Source organism: Melozone crissalis, unplaced genomic scaffold (assembly GCF_028551555.1).
Source record: "Melozone crissalis strain CALT ecotype California unplaced genomic scaffold, PUWL_Pcris_2 ptg000019l_1, whole genome shotgun sequence".
Taxonomy (NCBI): domain Eukaryota; kingdom Metazoa; phylum Chordata; class Aves; order Passeriformes; family Passerellidae; genus Melozone; species Melozone crissalis.
In genome coordinates, this window is record NW_026535797.1 from 14414530 (window position 1) to 14429876 (window position 15347).

At 59.7% G+C, this 15347-nt stretch overlaps 1 protein-coding gene across 1 annotated transcript; it reads left to right on the forward strand.

Moving 5' to 3' along the window:
• Nucleotides 1-8644: 8644 nt before the first annotated feature.
• On the forward strand, nucleotides 8645-14446 carry R3HCC1L (R3H domain and coiled-coil containing 1 like). Its single transcript, XM_054277373.1, has 6 exons — nucleotides 8645-9316; nucleotides 13034-13209; nucleotides 13321-13391; nucleotides 13505-13600; nucleotides 13750-13890; nucleotides 14034-14446. The coding sequence occupies exons 1-6, from the start codon at nucleotides 8813-8815 to the stop codon at nucleotides 14087-14089; spliced, it is 1044 nt and encodes a 347-aa protein (XP_054133348.1). The 5' UTR covers nucleotides 8645-8812; the 3' UTR covers nucleotides 14090-14446.
• The last annotated feature ends 901 nt before the right edge of the window (nucleotides 14447-15347 follow it).

Below are 15347 nucleotides of genomic sequence, written 5' to 3' on the forward strand. Positions count from 1 at the left end.
GGCTGGGGTCTGACATGGATGCAACAGCCTTGGCTGTGGACAAGGTGGCTCCCTGTTCCCGGATCATGCCTGATTGTCCATGTTCCTCCCGCTCAAACCCTGGCAAGGAGCCAGGGAGGAGCAGCCCTGCCCTGCCCCCCTGACACCCCCAGAGCATGTTGAGCCCGCAAGTTCTGAGCTCCCTGAGAGCCCCGGGAGTCACAGGAACTGGCAGGCTCTCTGGGGGCTGGGAAGAGGCTCCAGGGCTCACAGAGAAAAGGCTGGTCAGGGAGAGCTGAGGTTGCCCCTTGCTGTCCTTTCCATTCCAAGGGCCAGGGCTCAAGCCAGTCAATGCTGTGCAAACAGGAGCTGTATGCAGAGCTCACTTGAGATCAGCCCCAGATCTGGGGTTGCCAACAGCTCCGTTCTCTCCTGCACTGCTCCTTTCAGCCTGTGCCTCCCCATGGCCCCAGCTGATGCAGCTGCAGATAAACAGACAAGGAGAGCCAGGCAGCAGCTCCTGGCTTGCTGTGCTGTCCCCTGGGAGGCACAGACATGGCAGCTTTAGATCAAGACTCTTCAGAAGCAAGAACAATCCCAGCTATCAGCAGAGAGCGGCTGCTGGTTCCCGGCATTCACTCTGCTGGGTACACAGCATGGGCAGTGGGTTTTGGACCGAGGCACTGGGAGCACTGATGGGATCCTGGAGCTCCCACCAGCATGGCCGGGCTGGGGGGCAGAGCAGGCAGCAACAGGTGACCCCTGTCCCAAAACTGGGAGCAGTGGGAGCCCAGTGCCACCCTGCTCTAGGCAGAACTAGAGTCAGCCTTTAGGGAGTGGGATCTCCATGCCTGGCAAGACTCCCAGGACCCCTCAGACCCCTCAGAAGAAGCTGAGCCATAGTCAAGCCAAACCCTACAGTAGTATTCTGGGGTAGTTCAGGGACCAGTTCAGGTGGGGTGCCCTGACCCATTTGCCCTTTCCTGGGGAGCATAGGGGTGTTAGTGGCACAGTGGGTCTCTGTCCCCATGGGTGGCAATCTGGAGGGTACACCGTGTCCTTTGAGGGAAGCAGAAGCACAGACACAGTGGCTGAGGCTGGAGAGGACATGAGATTCTGTTTCTAGTGGACAAAAAGAAGGGGGTCCTTCTGCAGCCCACACCTTGCAGTGCTTGGACTCTTTTACGGCTGCCATGGAAACTGCTGTGGAGCATCATTCTGTTGCACTGGCCAGGGTGACCGGGCCATGGCAGTCCCCAACCTTCCTCGTGCTCTCACACATGGATTTACAGGGTGGGAGAGGCTGGATGCTGCCTGCCAGTCACCATCCTTCGGTCACCCTGTGACAGGATGGGGGCATCCCTGGGTAGGGCACCCAAGGAACAGAAGGGATGGAGAAACCAGGTAAGTGCTGGCAGGGGCTGTCTGGTGCCATCCCCAGACAAACCCAGCTCCCACGTGGCCAGGGGCTCCACGCTGCTTGGCCTCCCACAAACATAAATCATTTTCTAATTTATAACATGAATAATTGATTTTGCCTCCATAGCTGGCGATAAATCTCCTGTGCGCACATGCATAAGAAAATAATAATAATGAAAGCGATCAGGATCTGCTGCCATCGATTACCTGTGAGAGGGAACATGGTCCCCTGTGTGCCACATGAGGCTGGGAGAGGGGCCGCTCCCAGGGGAGGCTGCGTGGCCCTGCCTGACGTGAGCTTTCCTTGCCCTGAGCAGGGGCACCTGTCTGAGGTGGGGTGACTGGACCTATCCTGGTCTGAGCCCCTGGGGCTGTGCTGGGACCCACCCTGGGCACTCAGGAAGGTCCGAGTACTTCAGGGTATCCCAGACCTCAGGCATCAGCAGTCCCAGCCTTGTAAGTGCACCTAAGGAGGAATAAGGTGCTTGGCACAGCCCCATTCAGGGATGCTGTGTGCGATCCCTCGGTGGCACCTTGCCAGGGTGGCCCGTGACCGGTCCCCTGTCCCTCGGCAGCTTCAGTCCAGGGGGAGCTGCAGAAGCTGCTCTGGCTCCCGGCTGCCCGGTCCCGCACGGGCAGCAGCGTGCGCGCCATGGGACATTCCCGGGTCACCTCCGGTACCCACCATGAAGCTGGCTGGGATACAGCCGGACGGAAACCGCATCGGAGAGCTTCGGCTCGGTAGCAAGGAGCTCCTGGAGCGGGGAGCGGGCAGAGACCCGCTGCCCATCGGCCGAACTAATCAGGGCGGCCGCACCGGCTGGCCCGAAGCCTTCCTAGCGCGGTGTCCCCACGTGTGCCCGCCCGGTCACAGCGAGCACCACGGCTCCCGCCCGCTGTGTGACGCTGAACGGTAACGGGACAGCGACGGCAGCCTCAGGGGGATCATCCGTGGGCAGGAGCGGGGGTCGCTGTGCCTGTGTCCACCACCATCCCAGCCACGCAGCTCCTTCCTGCGGCTGCCGGCTGTTGCCAGGGCAGGACGGACCGCCGCGGCACGGTGGCCGCCCGTGGTGCCGAGCAGAGCACGGTGCGCCCGGCGGCGGCGGTACCGGCCCGAGTGCCCACAGCCGCGGGGAGGAGCGGCGGTACCGGCCCGAGTGCCCGGGGCCGCGGGGAGGAGCGGCGGTACCGGCCCGAGTGCCCGGGGCCGCGGGGAGGAGCGGCGGTACCGGCCCGTGTGCCCGGGGCCGCGGGGAGGAGCGGCGGCGGTACCGGCCCGAGTGCCCGGGGCCGCGGGGAGGAGCGGCGGTGGTACCGGCCCGAGTGCCCGGGGCCGCGGGGAGGAGCGGCGGCGGTACCGGCCCGAGTGCCCGGGGCCGCGGGGAGGAGCGGCGGCGGCCGGAGCGGGGCGGGGCGGGGCGGGCGCGGGGCCGCGCTGCCGGTGCCGCACTACAGGTCCCGGCGCTCCCCTCGGCGGGGCGGGCTCGGCGCGGCGGAAGCGGTGGCGCGGCGCGGAGCGACGGGGGACCCGGCGCGGCCACGGGTAACGGCGGCGGCCTGGCGGGCGGCCCGGCACGGCCCGGCACGGCCCGGCACGGCGGGGCGCTCGGTACCGGGGCACAGCGGCCCGGGGTGCGTACCCTGGCCGCTCCCGGCGCTGCCCCGCTCTCCCTCACCCTGGTGTCCCAGCCCTGATCCTTATCCCCTGTCCCTTCCCTGTGCCCAGCCCTGCTCCCCTCGCCCTGTCCAAGCGCTGATCCCCGCCTGAAGCCCGCCCTCCCCAGTCCGCCGGGATGCCGGATAAGGGCACGCTGCAGAGCCCGTAGCTCTCCCAGCGCAGTCACAGGGCCGTGTGTCAGCCCTTGGGTGCAGGGGAGCTGCACGGGTTCCTGGGCGCGCCACTCTGCCATGCCGTGTAAAACAGGTGTTTGCTGCTCACACGTGCTGGACACTGCCTTTCATGGCTGCCTGCAGGCCCTGGCGTCCTCGTGTATCCTTCACACCACCTGTGGTTCTGTGCGCTGCCTGCTGTGGCCCATGGCACGATGCTGGTGACCAGATCCGCCTCTTGCACATTTTAGTGTGGCCATCCCAGTCACTTGCTTCCTGGTGTAAGTGCACTGGAGGGCTCTGGGCCTTGCTTTTCAGGCTGCTCTTGCTCCCTGGGTAGCTACTTTGGGTTATTTTAACTTCATTTTCCCAGGCTAGGTCTTGCTTTGTTTCCTGCTTACATTTCTTGGATTCTTTCAGTGGCGTCTTCTCTGGATGGTGTTTACAACAGGCACTGCTCAGTATCATCTAATGACAATTCATTATTCAAGTAGAAGTTTGAGACATGCTGTAAAACGAGACCCTGAAGTTCACCTAAGTTGGCTCTTGCTTGCCTCACCAAAAAGCTTTGCCCAGTGATTCTTCTGAAATAGCTCTGGGCAAGCCAGTGTCCCTCATTCATTGTGCAGGTATGCTGCCTCCTTTAACTGCCAGCTTTGTTCTGCACTGGGGATAGGAACAGGGTTTGTCCTGTTCTGAGCTCTGGTTGTGTTGTCCTTTCTTGCAGAGAAAATCAGTGCCTTGTTGGCTGTACCCATTGCTCAGGCCCTGGTTTCTCCTTGGCACTGTGTGTCAGCAGGTTAATAGGTTCATCTCTGCACTGGCCAGGCTGGCCAGGTGACTGTGTCTGTGTGGACGTGCTGTTTTTGCTTTTGCTGCAGCTGTTTTTGCAAGGCCTCTGCCTCATTTGCATTTTTCTGTTTAAAAACAGTGATTTTTCCCTTTTGAGTCATCTTTATTTTTGAGACATCATTAATTTTCTCTCCCTCCTTGTTTATTAATAGACCTTTTCACTTTTGTGCTGATTCTGCCTGGTTATATTTGTAAAGTCCTTTGTATTCCCCTTAGCATTCTGGCTGTTAACTCCTTCTGCTGGTTTGTTGTCCCTTCCCTCTCCCATGCCCCCCTGCAGCTGTGAGGGGACACTATTGACTTTCAAATCATCTTCCTGTCTGGAATGTTCCCCTTCTCTTCTTCCAGGTATCTCCTAAGAGCATCTATTCCAGGTGTCTCCTAAGAGTATTGCAAGTGAAAGGCACGATTGAAATCTCAGTGCCTTTGATGCTTTTGCCACCTCCTCACACAGCCAGTGTTGTGTTGCTGCTGGAGAGCTCTTTCTCCTGGCAGCAGGGGACAGGACGCCTTAAAAAGCCACAGATGCAGCTCTTTGCTCCTTGAATGCTTTGCTTTGCCCTGTGCCAGTGGCTGTGTTTATGCCTTTGCTCTGTCTCCACCAGGTATCCAGGTCCTTTCCTGGCCCTGTTGCTGCTGTTGAGCCAGGTGGCCTGGGCTGGAGCTCTGCTGGGAGCAGGAGAGGTGCAGGGCCACCAAAACCTCTGACAGTCCTTGCCCGGGCTGCCAGGGGCTGGTTGTGCAGTTGGTAAGTGTGCCATGGCACGTGCCTGGCATGGGATGAGTCCTGCAAGTGTGAGGTTCCCCAGTGGAGCTGTTTAGAATCTCCTTGTACCTGCCTTTTTATTAATCTTGTTATTGTAGTTATTTTTTTCCCCTTCAAAGAGCCCAATCTGCTGCAGGCTGTAAAGAGTGACATTGTGGTGTGCGAGCTGCATGCCAAGGCTGCGTGAGGCCCCCCAAGGCTCCTGGTCCCCCACTGTTGCCATCCCTGTTCACTGCCAAGGCTTTAAGGTTATCTGCTCTATCGATGGGAATATGGATTGGGTGGAATTAGAAACCTCGAAGGCTAAAAATACAGCTGCCTGCCAGGAAATGCAGCAGCCTGCTGAGAGGGTGCTGTGTGGCACTGGGACTTCTCCAGGAGCTGCCATGTTTCACATGAGCACCACGTCCCTGCCTGTTCCCAGGCTCCCTGAGCAGGACTGTGGCTGGCTTGCTCTTGTTTGTGGGGTCCTTCCCTCGACAGGACAGGGGGAGAAGTCAGGGAGAAGACGCTGCCCTGTGTGCTGCAGATGTTCGATAGAGGAGAAGCACAGGCTGGCACCTGAGCGGGCAGCTCGCTGAGGCCTCACCAATGCATACCATGAGCACAGGCTCCCTGTGAGCAGATTGTTGTGTTCCTGGGAGCAGTGTGAGAGGAGCCTGTGCCTTCAGGGAGCTCTGGCTGCCTCCTGGCTGATGATCCAGCACCCTCCTGGCCATGCTAGGCTGTGTTCTGCTGGGCTGGTGGGCTTTACGTGGCAGACAGCTGGGCAGCACTCCCATTACCGCTTTTGCCATGGTGTCATGGCCTTTCCCTGCTTGGTGCCAGAGTGCTGGTTTGTTTTGCTAGGCAGGTCCATGAAACAAGACAGCATCTGGGGCAGCACAGGCCTTTTTGGGGATGCGCTGCTCATTGCTGCCTGTCTTTGTGGGGCAGGCTTGGTCCCAGACTCTGGAAGTGGTAGGGTTGCCCTGCCTAGTGTAGTGTGAATGAGACCCAAAGCCAGGGCCATTGCTCTGCCTCCCAGAGCATGAAATTAGTTGGTGCTGACCCGTGGCTGTGGCATTGATGAAGTGTTTGATAGGCTGGGGGCAGGGGCTGTGCTGCCCTGTGGGGAAAAAACAAAGCTCTGCAGCATCTCTGCCAGTGTGGGTCATCTACAGCCCTGCCGTGCCTCTTCCCAGGCTGCAGGAAGCAGCTCTTCCCCAGCAGTGTGTGGCAGGCAGAGGCAAAGCTGTGCAGGGAGAGGATGCTCCCAGCACCAGCCGTCTGGCTAATGCTGCACCATCTGCTTTGGAGGGTGAGGCAAGGTGAATGGCAGGTTTTTGAGGAGCCCATAAATCCTGTGTGCAAAGGCTCTTGGAGGTGACATGGGATCTGCATGGAGCAATGCTGCTTCTGGTTGCTCCCCGTGCTGGAAATTGTCAGGAAGGAGAGCCTGGGGAGATCACTGATCCCCACAAGACCTTCAGCAATGAGCCATGGCCTGGGACTCTTGGGCTTGGCTGGGAAGAGTCCTTCAGCAGAACATGCTTCAGTGCAGTTGGAAGCTATCTGTGGTTGGAAATGGTGGTGCCAGGGGGGCTTCCAGTGCCCCCTCCTCTTTGGCACTCAGGCTGCCACTTGGTGAGAAAATGTATAATGCCTCAGTTTTGAAAAATGACTAATCCAGTCCTTGGAAGGTTTGTAGGATACATTCCTTTCTTGTGGTCGATAAAGATAAAGGGGATCGTTCTGCCAGCAAAATTAGTGTATCAAAGAGGGGGGGGGAAATGACAAGAGCTACGGAGACAGAAAAATGGTTGGGGCAGCCCTGGGATGGTGCTCAGCATCACCACAGCACCTGTTCCTGCACCTCCTGTTCCTGCCCACCTTTGCGGCATGAGGTGCAGGCACAGGCACTGCGGTCGTGCTGGGGGTAGTGCCCTGCTGGGCTTTTCCAGTGGTTTCCAGAGAGCCAGAGAGACTCATCCGTCATGCCAAGGCAAAGGTCTGTCCATCCATCACAGAGGGGATGATGCTGTGTGGCGCGGGCAGCCCCAGCCACTTTGCAGCCGTGGTTGGCCTCCCCTCGCCTTGCTGGCACCAGGGCTGCTGTTGGTGCGGGGCCACGGGGAGCGTTCGCGCCTCGGTCAGGGGCTGTGTGCAGGGGAGCCTAATGCACCGGAGGTGCCTCGGAAATGAGAGCCTTGGATGGGTTCCTGGCCCTATTGATCTGCCGGCAGTTTATGCATCCTGACATTCATAATCTCGGTCGGCGCTGATGGTCCAGATTAATGGGCCCAGGGGCTGTCCATCCGTCACTTCACATTAATTACTGAAGAGGTGTTTTTCCAGTGATTTACCTGACAGCGGCCTGTGATGAATCCCCCTAAACGGAGTGGGCAGTGATTAATCATGGGGCCCCAGCCCAGCCCCACTCTGCCTTCCCCTCAACCACAGTGCAGCCCCCCGCACCATCCGTCTCCATAAACCCTGTCTGATGCATATTTATGGGGCAGGGGGGCCTGGCCGCTTGTGGTGTGCCTGCTTCTGCCAAAGATGATGAAAAATAAATCTCTGTTGGGATGGGGCAGCAGGTGAGCAGGGCTGCATCATGCCATGGTCCTGTGCCAGGGTATCCCTGTGCCGGGGTTTGCTTTCTGTTGTTCTGTGGCTGCCTCAGGCTTCTCTGTGGTTTTTCATGGCTGAGTAGTGCGTGGTCTCGGTATTCTGCTTCAGGTCCCTTGGGCTCAAGGGCCCCAGGTAGCAGCTGCCAGAGTGGGGCCGGCACCCCAGTGGATCTGTCAGGATTTCGCTGCTTCCTCCAAGCCAAAGGCTGTAGGGCTGTGGGGTGCTCCGGGCCCCAAACCCTGTCTGCAGATACGCTGCTCTGGGGCTGTGTTGGGGCTGCACAATCGATCACTGTGTGCCGGTTGCTGGGGGAGCAGGGTGGACGCTGGGACTCCGACCCAGTGACCTGGGCAGGGCTCCCCCCGTGCTCTCAGCCCGGGGCTGCTGGGCCGCGGGCAGGACAGTGACGCTGTTCTCTCTTGCAGGCACGGTGGCACCATGCAGCAGGAGGCCGAGGGCGGCCGGGCGCGCCGCAGGAAGCCCGACATGGCGCTCTACGTGCCCAAAGCGCGGCGGGAGCGAGAGGCGCGAGTGGCAGGGGACGTGCGGGGGGCCGGGCACCGCCGCGAGCCCCAGAACCACCGGCTGCTGCAGGACCCGGCCGGCGGCGAGGGGCAGAGGCCGAGCCCCCGAGCCAGGACACAGGCAGGCAGGGCGGCGAGGAAGGAGAACAAGGTGGATGCCGGCCCAAAGGAGCTGCGGGCAGCCTCTGCCAGGCACAGCCATAGGACGAGAGGCAGCTGCCCTGTTGCACTGGAAAGCCTGGAGGCATCGCCCAGCGCGTGTGAGCCATGCCCAGATCCAGCTGTTGCTCAGCACAGGGACAGGCAGGACAAAGCATCTCACGAAGAACCTGCAGAGCTCAGCCACAACCACAGGGTGATAAGGACTGAGCCTGACCCTCCATCCACACAGAATGCCCAGGCTGGGGCTGTGAAGGCTCCCCCTGAGCCTGGGGATGACCCCGCTAGCCCAACACCCGCTGCTAGCCCAACACTGGTTTGTCAGACAGGCCTGAGTGGCATGTTGGAGCACTTGGGGGACAGCACCCTAGATCCAGCTGAGGACCTCTCCCAAAGCCTGGGAGAGGCTGTCCTGCAGTCAGCAGGGGTGGGCAACCATAGCAGGGTGCCTCAGTTGGTGGGGGAGACAGTGGGTCTGAAAACCTGTGAGGAGGAGAGGCAGGAGGAGAGGGATGAGCAGAGGTCTCTCCTGGCAGAGCAGAGTGAGGGTTCTGCCACTGGGGTGCCAGAGGCAGAGGAGACGTGGGGAGGCAGAGCTGAGGTTCCTGGAGAGAGCACCCTGTATGCACCAGGAGCCAGCTGTGAGCCTGTGTTCCTGGGGGGCAGCATGGGCGATGTTCCTGTGCTCCCAGGGGGGAGCACCCCACAGCAGGGCATGGGCAGTCCATCCCAGCCTGCCATGGAGGAGAGCACTGCTGGGGCTGGGGATCCCAGAGGGGAGGGTGACCGGGTGCCTGCTGTAGTGGAAGCAGGCAGCACTTGTGCCTGCACAGATAGCAGTGCTGGATCTGAGAGCAGCCCGTGGGAGGGAGCACCTCTGGAAAGCTGTGAGCCCCCAGTGCCCCTAGAGCAGCTGTGCCATGGCATGGAGGGGATCTCACCTGCATCCTGGGCCAAGGAGCTGGCAAACCCAGATGAGGATGTGGGCTCGCTGCAGAAGCACCAGGAGGCTGAGAAAGAAGAGAGAGGTCTCCACAGCAGCTCCCCTACGGAAGGACAGAGCAGTGCCAGTGCTGGAACCCTGAGCCAGACCAGTGCAGGTGCTGAGGAGAGCTGGGATGTGCTGTTCAACGATGATGGGGACTGCCTGGACCCACGCCTGCTGGAGGAGGTACTCCCTGCTAGCCAGGGTTTGTGGGGGTTGGCAGGGTCAGTGGCTGGTGCCCGCTGGGATGAGGGGGATGTTTTCTTGTGTTCTCTGGGGTGAGTGCATGGGGTGGGTGGGCTGCACCCAGGGCATGGCCAGCCTGGCTGGCTGTGCTGCCTGCTCTTAGAGCCAGCCTTCCCCTGTGCTCCCAAAACACCTGGGATCTCCATCTGTCCCATCCCATCCGGCATTGCTGGGGAAGGTTGGGGTGATTGCCCCTCTGTAGTACATAAAGTGTGCCCAGTAAAACCTGCTGAAGTGCTGTAAACTGCAACTGCACCCTCATGAGACCAGGGCTGGTGATAAAGAAACGGGCTGAGATGTATGGGATCCCATTGAAACAGCAACAGGATGTTTCCTTGAAACTATGGCTTCTTAATCAGCTGTGGCTCATTGCCATTCCCTCCTGCACACATGCTGCTGAATTTACTACACTTGGCTGCTTGGTGCCAGGACCCACAACATTCACAAGGAAAGCTCAGTTCCTGCAGCAAGGCTGGATATCCCTTATTGCATTTTAAATCAGTAGTGTCAAACTGGTAATTTTCCTGAAGAAACAAACAACATTGATATTGTTATATCCAGTGTCTGCCTATCCGTGGCTGGAAGCAGGGTGTGAGGTGATGGGTGGTGCTTTGATAACAGCATCTATGAAGGGATCAGGTTAACTCAAGAGCACCTTACTGAGGGGCACACATCCCACCTTGTCTGCAAGGCCTTGCTTGGGCTGACGTGTCCTCTTGGAGCCTGGCACAGTGCTGAGACAGTGGGACACAGAGGGCTTGCATTTGGGGGATGTGGAAGGGCATGGGGTATTCCCATCCTTGCGTGGCTGTGCTCCCCTGAGTCACTGTCCCTCGCCCTCCAGACTGGAGATTGTGGTGAGTGCTGGTGTGAGGAGGACAGCACTGATGTTCTGAGACAGCTGGTGCAGGTGGCACTGGCTTTCTGTGGGCTGGTGCCATGGGCATGGCTTTGTCCTCAAGGGAGGAAGATCAGGGAAAGTGCAGCCATAGGATGCTGTAGGCAAGGCTGTGCTGTGCTGTGCAGTACAGGCTCTCACTCCAAGCACTATCTGTATTGGCTCCCCTATGCACAAGCTCTGAGACAAGTTTGAGCTTTCCAGGGAGCTTCCCAAAATGGGTGAGAAAGAACCTGAAATAGGGATTTATCAAAAGTTGCCATCTTTGTCCCCTGCAGATTCATGGCACCTCATGCTTCCTGAGCCCTCCTGAGCCCTCCGAGCTCCCAGCAGGTGGATGTAGCTGCCTGGGGAGGGCACAGGCTCTTGGGAGGATGGAGCTGTTGTTAATTAAAATAAAGAACAAGAAAATCAGTAACGTCTTCCTCGAAACCGAATCCTTATGCAATGCAGAGAGCTGGCAGAGAGCAAGATTTATGACGTTCTGTGCGGAGGAGAGATTTCTGATAGTGAATGGCTCTTTAATCTAGCGGGAAAAAACCACTGTAGTGAGCAGCATTGGCTGGCAGCTGAAACCAGACAAATTCAGAGCAGAAATCAGTTTGAACACAGAGTAATTAAGCACTGTGCCCGTTTCCTTGCGGGCTCTGTGGACTCTCCATCAGGCGGTGCGGCATGGCAGGGGCCGCGATGCGTGCGTGCCCAGGGCTGTGGTGTCAGCCCTCAGCCACAGACCCCCAACCTGCTCTGGCAGGACTGTGTCTTCAGAGGGCAGCGAGATGTGATGGACAGGCATCATTTTCCCTGTCTTCTGTCTGTCCATCCATCAGTACTCATCCATCTGTACCCTCCCTAGGATGCCTGCCAGGGCTGGGGACCGCACTGTGGCTCCCACTGGCTGCCGTGCCCCATGGCTGGGAGCTGCTGGCATGCTGTGTGCTGGGCTGGGCTGGGCAGTGCTGGGCTGGGCTGGGCTGGGCTGTGCTGGGCTGTGCTGGGCAGTGCTGGGCTGGGCTGGGCTGGGCTGGCAGTGCTGGGCTGGCAGTGCTGGGCTGGGCTGGGCTGGGCTGTGCTGGGCTGGCAGTGCTGGGCTGGCAGTGCTGGGCTGGCAGTGCTGGGCAGTGCTGGCAGTGCTGGGCAGTGCTGGCAGTGCTGGGGACCTGTTGAGCCGTGCCTGCCGCGTGGCTGAGCCCTGCTGCCAGACGGCTCCTGTCCTTCCTGCCCCGCCACACTTGGTGATTTGTGAAGGTCAAGGGCTGCTCCGGCACTCTGTGCTCCTGCTCTCTAATCATCTTCCCGCTGCCTGGCACTACCTGAGTGCTCTGCTCCCTCAAGCAGCACTGCAGGGCGTTATCCTGCCTGGAATGGCTCCCTTGCTTCCCCGAGCAGGCGCAGGGTGCCTGATGAGCGTGCTGCCCTGCATGGGGGTGATGGCAGGGCAGGAGGCTCTGCTGGCAGTGCTGGCTCCTCCCGTGAGCTCCATAACTCAGCTCTACCCTCCGCCGGCATCCAGCCGCTATGGCAGCACCCCCTTACCTGCCGTGAATCCATCTTCCCCATAAAATTGTCGCAATGAGCACTTTTTATCGACTGAGCTGGCTGGGATTTATGGACTCTAACCTTGCAGTCGTGGTGTGCTCTGCTATGATCGCTTAGGGGATCGGGGTGGGAACCCATCTGAGTTATATGCCCATTCCTTGGCATCACGCCAGCCCCACGCTCCAGGGGAACAGGAGCTGTCACTGCCTTTGGACTGCACCTGGCCTGGGGTCTCAGCTGAGGCAGGGCAGTGAATCCCCTTGGCCACTGGCACGGCGTGTTTGGAAAGCAAGGGTTCAGCAAGGGATGCGGGGTGGCCCACTGGGCAGAAGAGGGTGCTGGGTGACCAGCTGGCACTGGCAGTGCTGTGGGACAGAGGGAAACAGGGGCTGGATGCACCCTTGTGCTGTGGCAGCAGGAGGCTGCTGCCTGTGTTTTTAAATGAAGGCTGTAAAATGTGCATGGTAGAAAAGCTCTACAGCCATCATCTTTTAGGGCTGGAGAAAGTGCCCCGCTGTGAGGTACTAAAGGTGCACAACCCATTTTTTCAATAAGAAGATTGAGAAGGGACTTGATTAACATTAGTAAGGGCTGTGATGGGGAGGACACCAGGGACTGAGGGTTCTTTAATCCGGCAGAGAGGCAGAACAAGAACTGCCAGCTGGAAAGTGAAGTCAGACAAATTCAAATGAGAAATAAAACATAGATTTCTAGGTGCACAGGTGATTAACCAGCAGAACTTGCTCCTCAGTGGAGCACTGTCTTTTTCATCTTGGCATCTGGGCTGCTGATAGGCTGCTCCGGTGCATGTGCTGCAGCCAGGGCGTGCTGAGCCTGGTGCTTCCATGTAGCAGAGAGACATCAATCTTTCCTCCTGGCGTTACTATCCTGCTCCTTGTTCTTCCCCTAAGGTATTTCAGGTCATCACATCCCTGTGGAAGGGGGGTGTGTTTGGAGATGCATGTGCTGTTTCATCCCTGCCATTCCTACCATGTCCCTGACCTGGCTGCCGAGTGTGGCAAGTGAAGGGATGCTGGTAATGGGAAAAGCAAGTACGTGGTTGGTAACTCCTAATTCTCAAAGCCATGAATCCATCTGCAGTGCTGGAGTGGGTGCAGGGGTCTGGACAACTTTCTGGGGAGAACTTGCCATGGGTTAGGAACTGCTGTGAGGCAGGTGGGCATGGGTTGCTCAGTGCTGTGCCTCTCCTGCTGCTGCAGCTCTCAGGGGGTGAGAAGCACCAGGAGAGCCAGCAGTCACCCCGCTTCAACTACTATCGGGCGGAACCTGCTGCTCCAGACATCAGCGACGATGAGCTGCCCCACGTCATCGAGATCTACGACTTCCCCGCGGATTTCCGCACCGAGGATCTCATGCGTGTCTTCTGCAGCTATCAGTGAGTCTGCCAGCTCCATGTCCCAGGTGCTGGGCTTCCCTGCCTGGGCTCTGCTCCACATGGCTGCCCATCAGGTGCCCGTGCCTCGCTGACCTTCCCTCTCTTTGGCAGGAAAAAAGGCTTTGATATTAAATGGGTGGATGATACGCACGCCCTGGGCATCTTCTCCAGCCCCATAACAGGTACTGCTCCTGGTTCAGCTGGGGATGGGCAGAGAGGAGGCATCCCTCTCCCACAGCCAGATGCTGGACGTGGGGCTGCCCCTGCACGTGGACATGCCGCTCTCTTCCTGCAGCGCGCGATGCCCTCAGCACCAAGCACCTGATGGTGAAGACGCGCCCACTGTCCCAGGGCACCCGCGCCTCTAAAGCCAAAGCCAGGGCATTTGCTGGTGAGTGGTGCTGCCCTGTGCCAGCTTGTGCCATCCTGCTTGTGCTGCAACATCATCCTGATAACTGGGGAGGGTTGGGGCAGCCAGCACGGCTCCACAGCTGCCCTGTCCCCTGCAGAATGCCCCACTAATGTCCCCCATCTTCACAGAGTACCTGCAGCCAGCCAAGGAGCGCCCTGAAACATCAGCTGTCCTGGCCCGGCGGCTGGTGATTGGTGCCCTGGGGGTACGGAGCAAGCAGACACCAGCCCAGCGAGATGCAGAGCGGAGGAAGCTGCAAGAGGCTCAAGGTGAGTTTGGAGGGTCTGCAGTATAGGGGGGCTCTGTCTCACAGGGTGCTGGGTGAGAGGGGGCTGCAGCAGGGTGGGCTCCGGCCGCTTCCACAGGGAGGTGGGGTGGCAGGGGTGTGGCATTGACCCCCTTGTCTCTGCAGAGAGGAAGCGCCTGGAGAACAAGCAGCGGGAGGATGCCTGGGAGGGCCGGGACTGAGCCAGGAGGCTGCACTTTGAGCCCATGTCCCTCTCTGCAGGCGGGCAGAGCACTCTGCGTCTCAGAGCTGGGACACGTTCTGCACTGTGTCCAAAAGCACTGGGCTGCTTCACCGAGAGGGCTGAGCAGCGTGAGGGCTGGTTGGTACTGTGGGGATGCTGTTGCTGTCAGGCAGCACTGCCCACTCTGCCCAGGGCAGAACCCCCAAGGCTGCCAGCCACAGCAGGAGCAGCAGCAGGATGCAGGGAGCTCAGCAGAGAGCATGGGGGGCTGTGTGGGGTGGCCCTGGCCACCTGGAAGGGCCTTGTGAGTGAGAGTTTCTGTCCTTTATTTTGCTAATAAATGCCATTTATTTTATTTGCTTGCCTGGGTGGTGGCTCCCCGTTCCCTTCATACCGGGGCAGGGTGTGCGTGCCGGGGGCAGCTGCGCATGGTCCGCGGGCTGTGGGGATGTCCACCCCTCCCAGGTGCTGCTGGGTGTCCCCTGCGGCTGTGGGGGATGTGCAGGCAGGAGGGGTCGGGCAGGACGGCAGGCAGGAATGTGCTGGCAGCAGCCCTGTTTACTTCCGCGGAGCAGCTGCAGCCCTGAACAGCGGGGCCCTTGTCAGAGCATGGGCAGGGCCGTGTTCCCGGCCCCACATGGGGCTCTGATGTGGCCGTGCTGCCAGCCATGGCGGGCTGGGGGCTTCCTGCCCTGCCCCCGGGTGGAGGCTGGCACCTGGGACCTGCCTTTGGCTCTGCTCTGCATCATCTCTCAGCGCCTGAAAAACTGCTCTGTGTGCCCCAGCACTCCCACCCTGTAGCTCTGCAGACTCTGAGGTTTTGGGGCCTTTCACGGGAGGTGAGGATTGGGATGATGCTTCTCTACCACCACTACCAGCAGTTTGCATGCTTTCGGTCGCTGAAGTGCTCGTGTGGCTGCCCCGTGTCCCCTGGCTGTCCCCCAGCTTGGCAGCAGCGGGGCTGGTCATGACCCCGTGGCGGTGGCTGCCTGCCCCTGCGCCATCCGGCGGCGCTGCCAGCTGGGAGCCATCTCGGCTGCCGTTGCCGGATGCTCGTGGCTTGGCCGGTGGAAATTCCAGGGAGCAGAGCTGCTCTCATGTGGAAAACATCTTCCCGGCCATGCGGCATCCCTCAAAGCCCCAGCCTGGCCGGGTGAGCCTCCACCAGCACGTGCCTTGCCACGGTCTCTGGCCTCGGGCCCCTCCAGTGCATCCCCGTGCTCCCAGCAGCAGCTCCACGTGCAGGGACCATCACG